The following is a 14,288-nucleotide window of genomic DNA, read 5'->3' as shown; positions in this document are numbered from 1 at the left end:
GCGTCGGGACCTATGTATTGCCTTTGCTAAATCCATCTTGAATCCTCAGTCTAAATTGTTCTCACTTCTTCCTTCCAGGGGTAATGTTGTGCACAAATACAACACCCGCAATGCCGACAGGATTCGCAATGTCAATTGTAATACAGTGCGTCATAGTAACAGTCCTCTACCTTATTTGATTAACTTAATCGACGAATTTAATTTGCGAGTTGCGCCCTTCGATCCTTTTTTTTTTTTTTTTTTTAAATTGTAATCACTTATTTTAATGTTATCATGAAATGCAATTCAGCTTGGGACGCATGCGTCCCTATATGCTGCTATATTTTATGAATTTTGTTTTTTGTAAATTTGTTGTTTTAATTTTTGAATAAAGATATACCAGTCAATAATAAAAAGCTATACGCGACGATGACGATCTTTTAACCACTATATTCACATGTTTGGTTGAATGAAATGGAAATAAAAAATACTTGATCTTATACAATAATAGGTAAATAAATATTCACTCAAAAGAATATTTTTATAATTAATTTATTTTCAGAATAATGACCTAATAAAAAGTGTTTACCAAAGAAGAAAAACACAGCGTCACTGACTTTGCGTGCATAGTAACATGCACGCTGTTTAATCATGGTAATGAAAATGGAGTCAGCTCTCGGTATCCCTAATAATGGCATTTTGCTGTCGCCTCTTTGATATATAACCTTTCATCGTTCACCTCATGTCATTATTTGTACCATTACACTCATAAACATTCATTATTTGTATATTATTGTATATTAATACCAACCTTACTTATTTTAATAGGATTATTATGGTAAAGATATAATTATAAAATTAGATGGCAATATCTACAAGTCACATGAATTTGATTATGATAAGCAGGGCCAGATCTAGAATTTTGCAATAGGGATGTGGTATTTAATCTACTATTCCGACCATTGGCACATAAAATTCAGCATAAAATGGCACCTCCAACTAGACTAGTTGGCCCGGAAATGACACTCTTCTATTGTATTGCGCACAGAGCAATCAGCAATACTATATTTTTTTTCCCCGAGTGACACAGTGACATATCATTTTTTAATTAAAGAACTTTGTACACTATTCGCAAAGAGTATAGGATTGTCTCCCGGTGTGCTGATCTTGTAGCTTACTGTGGGTTCGTGGAGGCCCTAACTTGAATTTATTTAGTTTGAACACAAATACAAATACCAACAACAAAAAAACAAATTAGATGTATTTTAAAATACTACTTTTTGCAGATGTCCCCTTAAAAGGGCATTTCCCCTGGCTTACCATCCTAATTCATTCACTTACCGTACTGTCTCTGTTGGAGTTTGTCACTTTGTGTGTGTAAAAATATAAAGTTGATTGACGAAGTACAGTCCATAATTTTACAAAATCCTATAAAAAAAAGGAAATGAAGACAATAAAGTACTACAGTACTATGATAATCACCAAATCTACTACAGTACTGTAGGGAGCAATTCATTATACAGTATATTATAAACTTCGCCCTTATTACCATTGGTACCATTTGGTATCTATTTTTTGGCTTTTCTTTTATCAAATTGAAGATTTTTTTTTCTTTTATGAGTCTCTCCCATCTTTATTCATTCATTAATGTATATACAAAAATTCATTATTATATAATATAATGAAATAATATTATAGAACAAGACAGCACACAAACAATCTTTTTATAGTACTGTATATAAATATTGCACATACATTAAAATAAACTTTATAATATTATACCTTACGGATAGTGTTTCAAAAAAACATTCATTTTTTTATTTATACAGTTTTTCAGGTAAGTAATACGTTTGATTATTTTTATACATAATTGTTGTTTATAGCATTGATAATTCGATTTTCTTATATTTTTTTCATTTATAAAGAGATGATGAAGTGAGGCATATTTCCATTTATTTAGTTGTTTTAATACATTAGCTTTGTATATGCTTAGCAAACCAATTGAAAACACATGATCTACATACGTATTTCCAGTGCCAGGTATTATATTTTTTAAATTTGCCTTGATGTTGAATTTAGTTAGTGTATGATCATTTATGTAGAGCCACAAATTATTTTCTTCCGCACATTCATCAAATTGAAGATACAGTAAATAACTTATAGTAAATAACAATACAAATTTTAGTCTCATGAATTTAACAATTTTGTGTCCAATTGTTAGGGAGCCCACCATAACAAAACAAACCTTATTCTAGTAGACTACGCTAATGTGCCTTTTTTTAACAACGCAAGCATATGTTTAAATAACCACTGTATCCAGATTGCTTGAATAACGTATAACAGTATCTTATTTGTCTACAATGTAGGCCTAAAACTCTGAAAAATAAACAGTAAATATAAGATACCCGAGTACCATTGGGCGGTTTTATATCAATACTATTGTAGCATTACCCATCTTTGTTGGGTGTGAGCCCCACTTCAACCGCGCCCCGAAAACTTGTCAGATGTATTCGCAATTGAAGTCTCATTTTTCTCATAAATACAGTGGACATTTTACACTATTTTTTAAATACACTGCAAGTTTTAGGTACCGTCCATAATCTAATGTTCAAAAAGAAAAAAATACCGATTGGATGATGTACTGCGGCGTGCTTAGAAGACAAACTTTTTGTGCTTGCCTTTTATATAGATCTAGTCAGTGCAGCTCACGCTTTGAAATGAAATGCACCACAAAACTGGCATAGGCCGAGTCAGTTAGATATAGATATTTGTTTACAGAAAGAAATATTTCATGCAGTATGTTTTTAAGCTTGAGCAAGAATCCAGTGGTATTTCTATGTTGTAAACAAGACTGTGAAAATGGCAAGTCTAACAGGAAGATAATGTTGTTTCTCTTCACATAGTAAATTTTCGGGATTCCCTACTCCCATCCATATATATATATATATATAAAGCTCTGCTAACTTTTCTGGCTGTTTACTTTATCGTTTTGATTTAGCTTTTCGCTTTTTATTTTTGTATCTCCATTGAGATCCAGCCACTGATACCCACAGCATTGTCATTTTTTTCAGTAATTTGCCTTTGGATTTATATATATATATATATAAAAATCATATTGTCAAATTATTGATACATTGAAACAATATGAGTACTGTTTCAATGGTTCAATAATTTGACAGTATTATTTATATATAATTTACACAGTGCTACGCAACACAATTGATTTCAATATATAAAACCTGTCAACAACATAATTTTTAATAATACACTATTTTGTGATAACGTACCAAAAACGTCAGATATAATGCTGTAGACACGGCCGATACTGTACTGTGTAGTGGAGGGTGAAATACACATGGTCCATTACATATAGTAGTACGTCTTCCAGCTCAATCAAGATTCGAGCGATTTTTTTTATTGTAACAACGTTTTGTGTGAAAATGGCCGATACTGAAGTCGAGCATAAAAACATGTGGTTTCGTTTTGTCCTTTTTATACACAGTACGTCTTACGAACGGAAATCTAGTGTTATTTTTGTAATCAAGAACAATATTACGATGAACTCAACGTCATGCCTGGCACAATAAACAGAATGTGTTGGACCAGCTCTTTTCGGACTATACAGCATTTCTACCAGCAGAAAAAATAGAAAAGTCCTCCTTCGCTCAGCCAACAAACTGGTATATGTAGTACACATATCTAAATCCCTTCACGTTGTCTACTGGAATTGGGGTTGTTTTCATATGGTGGGCTCTCTTAGTCTTAGCATAGAGTCACACAGATACATACAATATAAACATAAAACAATTATAAAATAAGTACAGCAGGAGACTTGAGTTAAAAGGATATCCCAAAAAGTAAAATACTAAATTCCATTGGGGTCCAGAACACGGAAAAACAAATTGCACAGATTCCATGCACTAGAAAAGAAGAAATTAAAATCAATAATCCAAGCATCATGTAAAGTACACAATATTTTATTTGTGATTATTTGTGTAAATAAACAATTTCAATTGCACTTTGGTTGAATAACAGGTGACTGGAAGTTTTACCAAATGCCACTACTGGACGACAGAATATTATTCGACCGGATATTTGATCGACAAGACATTTCGACTGCAAAGGTCATTTCGCTGAAAACCATTTTGCTGACAGACAATTGACCAACAGACACTCGATCGACAAGAAATTTTGTCGACAGAAAATTGGCTAACATGGTACTTTTCTGCCATTTATACGATTGGCCGACATACAATTGATTGGCAGAAAACAGGTTACATTTTGCCGACAATATTTATGGTCATAATCAATACACTAATTAATTATAAATGAGTTTTTGAACTGAATTAAAAACATTTTACATGTTACAAATACCGACAATCTGTACGTTAATAAGCCTTAAATTAACAACTGGTTGAAAACTTTGCTAGGACTATATCTTCTATAGATTTTGGTATTGAGACATTGAAACCACCCATTTGAAACTGCCAGTTCAATGAAAAACATTATATCTTATCCTATAATAATAATAATAGAATAAACAAATTTAATATAAAGTGATAGTGACTATAAGTCTACTGATGAATGTCCGATCTTTTTAGAAACCGTACACTATATGCTAAAACAGAAAGGAACTACAGTTTCATGCATTTTGTTCCAATTTAAAATTTATTTTTCCCATAATAAAACATGAGAAACTGTGTTACTCCTGTCAATATAAACAAGAAATATTTCTTACAAAAAACGCCGCTCGACTTTTTGCATAACAATTTTAATCCTTGTTCTTTCTTCAGATATAATGGTTTTATTATATCCATTATTTTTTTGGAACAATCAGTAGTAAATACTTTGTGTAAATATACTATAGTCTGGCCTACATGATCATAAACTAAACTACAGTGTATGTAGGCCTACATATTGCAGGGTAGGAGCATGGATCTATCTAATTTATTGGTCCATGGTAGGAGAATTCGACATTATGACTAATTACTCCCTAATTTGACCCGGCCCACATGTATATAGGCCTACTACCTAGCTACAGTAGGGATAACGATGCAACATTAAAAGTTAATACTGTAGCAACATTGCCTGTTGATATTTTGTATCAATATTTAAATAAAGAAAGAATTATGAAAATCTGACTTGTAGTTTTCGAAATATAGGGTCTAAAACATCGCCAAAAATAATCGTTTTTAGCCACGAACAAAGTAAATAAATTTGTAGGCAATTGTATGAACTTTAGATATTATGGTTTTTAGTACTGTACTGACGCGGGTAGTCTGGGTTTCAGACGGAGTTTTGTCTTAATATTAGATAGTAAAAGATAAATATTTTGAAGACAATGAATAAAGACTTGGGCTGGGGCAAGTCTATTGACGCAGGTAGAAGCCCATACTTGGGTTTAAGCCCACCCCCGACTTGTGACTAATTTTCATGTAAAATGAGGCACTTGGTTATAAGCCACCCATTAATCTATTAAGTATTAGTAGGCCCCTTATACATTATTTTGTATTTGAAAGGCCAAGTATTAATTTTGGTATATTCAACGAGGGCGACCATACACCACATCCACCTAGACCTCTTATAATAACCAAGCTACTGTAGGCCATCAAGCATAGCAGTCCTATTTTGTCAATTACGGGCGAAGATCGCTGCAGACACTACACTTGAATCACAAGTCGGGACCGTATAGTTAGAATACAAGAGATTTGGGTTTGGTCAACCGGCTTAGCTACAGTGATTAAGTTCACTTAGGTTGACCCTGGTCTCCCCAATTTCATTTTTTTTTGTCAACCCATCAGTCTGTAGTAAACTAGGAACTTAAAAACTTGTTGTCTACTATGAAGTCTGTAGTAAACTAGGAACTTAAATACTTGTTGTCTACTATAAAGACTGTAGTAAACTAGGAACTTAAATACTTGTTGTCTACTATGAAGTCTGTAGTAAACTAGGAACTTAAATACTTGTTGTCTACTATGAAGACTGTAGTAAACTAGGAACTTAAATACTTGTTGTCTACTATGAAGACTGTAGTAAACTAGGAACTTAAATACTTGTTGTCTACTATGAAGACTGTAGTAAACTAGGAACTTAAATACTTGCTGTCTACTATGAAGTCTGTAGTAAACTAGGAACTTAAATACTTGTTGTCTACTATGAAGTCTGTAGTAAACTAGGAACTTAAATACTTGTTGTCTACTATGAAGTCTGTAGTAAACTAGGAACTTAAATACTTGTTGTCTACTATGAAGTCTGTAGTAAACTAGGAACTTAAATACTTGTTGTCTACTATGAAGTCTGTAGTAAACTAGGAACTTAAATACTTGTTGTCTACTATGAAGACTGTAGTAAACTAGGAACTTAAATACTTGTTGTCTACTATGAAGTCTGTAGTAAACTAGGAACTTAAATACTTGTTGTCTACTATGAAGACTGTAGTAAACTAGGAACTTAAATACTTGTTGTCTACTATGAAGACTGTAGTAAACTAGGAACTTAAATACTTGTTGTCTACTATGAAGTCTGTAGTAAACTAGGAACTTAAATACTTGTTGTCTACTATGAAGTCTGTAGTAAACTAGGAACTTAAATACTTGTTGTCTACTATGAAGACTGTAGTAAACTAGGAACTTAAATACTTGTTGTCTACTATGAAGTCTGTAGTAAACTAGGAACTTAAATACTTGTTGTCTACTATGAAGTCTGTAGTAAACTAGGAACTTAAATACTTGTTTTCTACTATGAAGACTGTAGTAAACTAGGAACTTAAATACTTGTTGTCTACTATGAAGTCTGTAGTAAACTAGGAACTTAAATACTTGTGTCTACTATGAAGACTGTAGTAAACTAGGAACTTAAATACTTGTTGTCTACTATGAAGACTGTAGTAAACTAGGAACTTAAATACTTGTTGTCTACTATGAAGTCTGTAGTAAACTAGGAACTTAAATACTTGTTGTCTACTATGAAGACTGTAGTAAACTAGGAACTTAAATACTTGTTGTCTACTATGAAGTCTGTAGTAAACTAGGAACTTAAATACTTGTTTTCTACTATGAAGACTGTAGTAAACTAGGAACTTAAATACTTGTTGTCTACTATGAAGTCTGTAGTAAACTAGGAACTTAAATACTTGTTGTCTACTATGAAGTCTGTAGTAAACTAGGAACTTAAATACTTGTTGTCTACTATGAAGACTGTAGTAAACTAGGAACTTAAATACTTGTTGTCTACTATGAAGTCTGTAGTAAACTAGGAACTTAAATACTTGTTGTCTACTATGAAGTCTGTAGTAAACTAGGAACTTAAATACTTGTTGTCTACTATGAAGTCTGTAGTAAACTAGGAACTTAAATACTTGTTGTCTACTATGAAGTCTGTAGTAAACTAGGAACTTAAATACTTGTTGTCTACTATGAAGTCTGTAGTAAACTAGGAACTTAAATACTTGTTGTCTACTATGAAGTCTGTAGTAAACTAGGAACTTAAATACTTGTTGTCTACTATGAAGTCTGTAGTAAACTAGGAACTTAAATACTTGTTGTCTACTATGAAGTCTGTAGTAAACTAGGAACTTAAATACTTGTTGTCTACTATGAAGTCTGTAGTAAACTAGGAACTTAAATACTTGTTGTCTACTATGAAGTCTGTAGTAAACTAGGAACTTAAATACTTGTTGTCTACTATGAAGTCTGTAGTAAACTAGGAACTTAAATACTTGTTGTCTACTATGAAGTCTGTAGTAAACTAGGAACTTAAATACTTGTTGTCTACTATGAAGTCTGTAGTAAACTAGGAACTTAAATACTTGTTGTCTACTATGAAGTCTGTAGTAAACTAGGAACTTAAATACTTGTTGTCTACTATGAAGTCTGTAGTAAACTAGGAACTTAAATACTTGTTGTCTACTATGAAGTCTGTAGTAAACTAGGAACTTAAATACTTGTTGTCTACTATGAAGTCTGTAGTAAACTAGGAACTTAAATACTTGTTGTCTACTATGAAGACTGTAGTAAACTAGGAACTTAAATACTTGTTGTCTACTATGAAGTCTGTAGTAAACTAGGAACTTAAATACTTGTTGTCTACTATGAAGTCTGTAGTAAACTAGGAACTTAAATACTTGTTGTCTACTATGAAGTCTGTAGTAAACTAGGAACTTAAATACTTGTTGTCTACTATGAAGACTGTAGTAAACTAGGAACTTAAATACTTGTTGTCTACTATGAAGTCTGTAGTAAACTAGGAACTTAAATACTTGTTGTCTACTATGAAGACTGTAGTAAACTAGGAACTTAAATACTTGTTGTCTACTATGAAGACTGTAGTAAACTAGGAACTTAAATACTTGTTGTCTACTATGAAGTCTGTAGTAAACTAGGAACTTAAATACTTGTTGTCTACTATGAAGTCTGTAGTAAACTAGGAACTTAAATACTTGTTGTCTACTATGAAGACTGTAGTAAACTAGGAACTTAAATACTTGTTGTCTACTATGAAGTCTGTAGTAAACTAGGAACTTAAATACTTGTTGTCTACTATGAAGTCTGTAGTAAACTAGGAACTTAAATACTTGTTGTCTACTATGAAGACTGTAGTAAACTAGGAACTTAAATACTTGTTGTCTACTATAAAGACTGTAGTAAACTAGGAACTTAAATACTTGTTGTCTACTATGAAGTCTGTAGTAAACTAGGAACTTAAATACTTGTGTCTACTATGAAGACTGTAGTAAACTAGGAACTTAAATACTTGTTGTCTACTATGAAGTCTGTAGTAAACTAGGAACTTAAATACTTGTTGTCTACTATGAAGTCTGTAGTAAACTAGGAACTTAAATACTTGTTGTCTACTATGAAGACTGTAGTAAACTAGGAACTTAAATACTTGTTGTCTACTATGAAGACTGTAGTAAACTAGGAACTTAAAAACAGAAACCAAAACAGCTCATATGACAATAGAGTGTTTCGATCAAAACAAGATAATTATTGTGATTAAATTATAAATTAAAATGTATTCACAATTCATAGTTAGTATGTGATTAATACTAAAACTTTTAAATACCAGATACCATATGTACAGAACATCACTCTTGTATCCATGGACTTATAAATCCATGGTTAAATTGAGTACAAAAACGCAAAACTGAAACCTTAAATTCATTGAAAAAATACTTTGTAGGCATTCTCTTTGTTACATTTTCTTGAGAGGGGAGGGGGGAAGGGGTCAGTTGTATACAAACCAGACAGGGAGGTGTAGCAGCCACTTCGAGACACGAGGCACTTTTTATTAAAAAATATTATGGACACTACAGAGAAGGCACAATATTTGTATTAGTTCCCGGCAAACGGGAAACTGTTCCATGAAAGGTCCATGACGGATTGGCCCTTGGGTTCATTTGGGCAAATCCATTTAACATATTCTTTAAAGATCAAGGGTTCACATTTAGTTTTATTGCAATATACTGTAGTTCAATCTATGAACTGTACCCCATATTGATTCCTAATAGTCCCAGGAAGGGCCTTATGTAGCTCACCATATAGAGATCCCAAAAGGTTCATTTGGGTTATTTTAGAATCCTGTGTGTTAAGGCATCTTTTTCCTGTATGGGCCAGCCTATTGGGACCAAATGTTTGACCTATTTTCATTAAAGAGCCGCTATGGCCCATAGAAAACATAAATAATCACATGTTATTTTTTTGTTACAATCCATTAGAGTGAATATAAGTGTACTGTATATCTATTATTATAAACAATGTGCGCCTACTCTACGCCCTGTCGTTATTTAGATGACAAAAGCGGGTCAAATGTTACTATACACAAAAAATGCATGTTGCATTATGACAAGTATAAACATATATGTTGCGAACAATTTGACACCAAAATTGGCTCCCTACGACAAATATTAATTATTTATTGATTTATATTATCAATATATAGAATAAATTTAATAATTTATGTCAAAGGTCAATAACCACACTTCTGGTCATTTTCAAGCAAGATCTTTTAGAGTGAATATAATATATACTGTACCTTAGGAACAATTTGCACCTAGTTTTAATTCCCTCCCACCTGCCGTTAATTAGAATAGATATGGCGGAAATAGGTCAAAATTGCTAAAAATGTGGGTTCTGGTATTAATTAAAAAAAAAAATTCTGTTAGAGCTAATATAAACAGATATACATTGTGAACAATTTGACACCAACATTAACTCAATATGTCCAGTAAATCCAGAGATATATCATGTTTGTATGAAAATAGCGGCCATTTTGTTTATTCTAATTATGCAAATAGCTCAATGCTGACAGCTGTCCAGTAAAAAAAATGTTTTAAAAATTAAATATCTACGTAACTTTTTTCGCACCCAACCTAAGGTTTTTGTCTTGATTCAGATACGTACCTGACCCTTTTTCGCATAGTTGGTCAGTAGGATATGAACAATTAAGGTAATTTCCCAATGCATTTTACTAAATTGTACGAGTGAGTGAGTGGCCGAGCGGTTAACACAGTGGAACCGCAATTACCTAGCCATAACATGGATAAGGACTATAAACCGTAGGTCCAGTGTACACATCTAGCTCGTGTGCACTTTAAAGAACCTAGTACATCTTTCGAGACGAGTAGAGGGTTACCCCGGTGTATTAGTACATCACAGCCACTGATCACCAACTGGGCCCTCTGGGAGACCAGTCATTGACTGAAGAGGTTACCCAGTATAAATATATATTTCAATCAATTTCAATCAACATAAACCATAAACTCAAATATTTGAAATGCACTGTTATAATACTTCAACTAAAGTGACAAGCTTGACAAGCTGGATAACATATTGACACTCACTGATTTCTACAGTATAAATATGCACCCATTTTTTATACTACACTAAATGTGTACTACTGTAGGCCTACTGAGTGTTACTCTAAAATGGATAATAGTTCATTATTTCTTAAATTAATATTAAATAGAACATTTGAATGTGGGTCACATGGCGTGCAATAGTACACACTATTAAGCGATCGTATAATAATAGTTTTAATCAATGTGAATCAAATGTACTGTAGGCTTTGTTGACAGGAATCTATTTAGATGTTATATAAAACATATAATGAATGTTTTATATTCGTGTAATGGTACAAATAATGGCATTTGATGAAAGGTTAAAATATCAACTTGGCTTCGCCTCATTGATATATAACCTTTCTTTCACCTCATGTGAGATGAAAGGTTACTTTATATATATTTAACCTTTCATCATTCATCAAATGACATTATTTGTACCATTAATTACACTCATAAACATTCTTTATTTGTATAATTATTATAGTATGTTAATTTGCAATTGTGAATTTGAAATTTCAAATTGCGTGTAACATACATACTGTAGGCCTATCAACAACAATGCTTAATTATAAATAGCAGCCATATATGTGTATAAATAATTAAACCCGATTACATAATACTGACCAAATATCAAATTGTATGCATTATGCTTACGGTTGCCTATTGATTAATCTCTATGATTACTAAAAGACAAAATTGAATAACTGGTTCTATAAGTCAATATAGACCCATGGGAGCTAAAATCAATTTGGAATGTACATTTTAATCAGAATTACAAAGACATAGACAATTAGTATAGCAGTGAGAAATTATACATTGTTCATAACTTACTGTACTTAGCTTCACAGTAATTTTAATCAACCATATAATAAAAAAAAAGGGGGAAGAAATAAGTTTTAAAATTAAAAACAAATATTGCCAATGCTCGGATGCATACTGTTTAAGCTAAATAATATTAATGTTATGGGCATTTTTAATGATTTCAGAAATTTGTATTAAAATACTTTTTGATTGGATTAAAATCGCACAGTAAATTTCAAATTGTGCAAAGTATTTTTAGTATTTGATACAAAGCAAAGATAAACTTATATAAATATTCTACAACATTTACAAATAATGCAAGTTATATTATTAAATAACTTAACAGAATAAAATGTGTATACAAAGAATAAAACGATTTTGTATATTAGAGAAACGGAAAATTAAAACGGAAAATTGAACAGTAAATCAGGCCTAGCCAGCCTAAAAAGACCCCCTTCCCTAAAATTTGTGACGTTTTGTAAAAATAATATATTACTTTAAAAACATTAAACCAGGTCATTCCTTGTCTTAAATGTACGTTTTATAATAAATTATGATAAAAAATGAGAAACAACGCACTACCTAAGTAGCTCGCGGCGATGACCTCTCGTGGACGGTCTTTAGGCCTAACCTAGCTAGCTAGGCTTAGTTTTGTAGGCCTAGCTGGTAAACATCGGTAACGTACGAACATCGTACGCTAGCTATATACCTAGCCTGACGTTGTATAGTTGCTGCATCAATTGTCTTTCTATTTATTTTTAAACCCGGTATTTTTTCGCTAAAAAGTTAGTTTTGGTCTCGCGATCGATCGAAAAGTGAGTGAATTACAGAAGAAAAACAAAAATATCAATCCGCGCGCAATGCATTTTGGGATTTATAGCGGGCCGCTATAATTATTAGAATCGACTTTTTCACATTTTTAACAGTTTAAAGACGAAAACAGTTATCGCAATAGGACCATATAGTATTATTTTTAGATTAAATATAGTTTTTGATCTTAAATTAGATCTAAAAAACATAGAGAAGGGGTCTTTAAGAGAGGCTGCAATCCGCATGGATGGGTGAGCTAACATTGCCGAGTAGTTGTCAAGATGCGAAAATATTTTACTTTTGTATTTATTGATTGATACCTGTAAATTTTCCCTTCAAATTCATAATCTATGACTGTACACCAGCATCAGTGGTCATCACTTATCATGTTAATCGCCAGACCAATTTCCATTCTAAATTTAGAATGTATAGATGCTGATGGATGGGTGGGGTCGGTCGTAGTACTAGTAGTGTTCCCTTGGTACTCCCACTCTGATCTCGCTGATCATCAGGCATGGAATGGTGTGTGTCCTAGGCCTGCTAATAATCAGTGATGCCATGTCTTAATAACAGAATAGAATGAAAATCAATCTTTAAAAAACCTCCTTAACGTCCATCTTGTTGTTTGAGCAGAGACTTACCTTATCTTTAGGCCCTCTCTTCTCTAAAAAGCCTTCGTGATAACGGTATGCTGCGCTCATGTAGCTACTTCCTTGGGCCATAATTCCAAATGTTATTAGCTTACACCTTAACAAATAAATTATTTCTTCGTAAGTATTCTTAATTCTCCGGATAGTATTGTCTTCCGCTGAGCCGAAGACTTACTACAACCACCTAGACAGCCACACATGAATGTGAACGAAAATAATTGTTTTCTTCAAAATGACCTGACGAACCCGGAAATGACAAACTATTTTAATGGACTCGTTCATTCTACATTTTGGGGCCTCTTATTTAGTACAGAAACGGTTTTTATTAATAAGAACAATAAATTACCGTATTACTATTATTATTGTATTACAATTTATAAATTAATCTCTTTTTGAATAAGCCTATTCGTTCAATATACGATTCGAACAGTCGTGACCAGCCGAGCGTAAAGAACAAAAATAACAGTGTTGTGTTTATTTTTCAAATTGTTTTAATTTTAAATAAGAAATTCATCAAAAAGAAGAACAAGATTTAATACCAGCGAATAGTGAAAAAGAAAAAGTCCTGTTCCGCCGATACAAACAATCTGGCACTGTATAGCTTTTATTTAAACATTATTTGTTGTTATTGAGAAACAGTATTTTATAATTTTTTCAAATGGAGGTATAAAATTGGAACATTAGCCACTTCCCACGGTTTAAACGTAACACGAGACCTTCAAATGACGTAGCCCAGGGGTATTCCCCTAAATAACCAAAGAAACTGCAATCTATTGTTGCATGTTTGACTGATTTATCATGTAAACAAACAACTACACAGTATTCAAATGTCACAAAATTTGGTGCAAAATTCCATTGAATGCCACTTACTTCCGTGCTTTATCGACTTTTTAAAAACAGATTGGAAAATGATATGTGCTCAATACTAGGGCCTACTTACTAATTCCCCAAAAACTGTAGATGCCGGATTTCCACCTCGCTGTCAAAAGTCCGATAGTAACTGGGCAACATTGAAAGTGCCAGTTTATAATACAATTGGAATATTAAACACACACAATAACATATTTCTATTTCTGGTAATCTATTTTATTTGTTTTCATATTGAGGTTCATTTATTTGAGTTTATATGCCATTTTACATCCCCAAAACACCTCCCTTGAATAAAAAACAGCAACCTGAAATGCATGCCAAACAAACACATAATATTC

General features: G+C 32.4%; 1 protein-coding gene across 11 annotated transcripts in view; it reads right to left on the bottom strand.

The window, feature by feature from the left end:
- LOC140062156 (signal-transducing adaptor protein 1-like) overlaps positions 1–13,284 on the bottom strand; it is a 62,992-nt gene extending 49,708 nt beyond the window's left edge. For all 11 annotated transcript variants that reach the window (XM_072108223.1, XM_072108224.1, XM_072108231.1 and 8 more), the window contains exons 1-2: positions 13,072–13,284; positions 1,321–1,407 (exon numbers count right to left, since the gene is read on the bottom strand). In XM_072108223.1, the coding sequence (XP_071964324.1) occupies positions 1,321–1,407; positions 13,072–13,152 (168 nt within the window). In that variant the 5' untranslated portion in view covers positions 13,153–13,284. The remainder of the gene's footprint in view (positions 1–1,320; positions 1,408–13,071) is intronic.
- Between the last annotated feature and the right edge of the window lie 1,004 nt (positions 13,285–14,288).

Source organism: Antedon mediterranea, chromosome 11, assembly GCF_964355755.1.
Source record: "Antedon mediterranea chromosome 11, ecAntMedi1.1, whole genome shotgun sequence".
In the NCBI taxonomy this organism is placed as follows: Eukaryota; Metazoa; Echinodermata; class Crinoidea; order Comatulida; family Antedonidae; genus Antedon; species Antedon mediterranea.
This window is presented reverse-complemented; position numbering and strand designations above follow the sequence as displayed.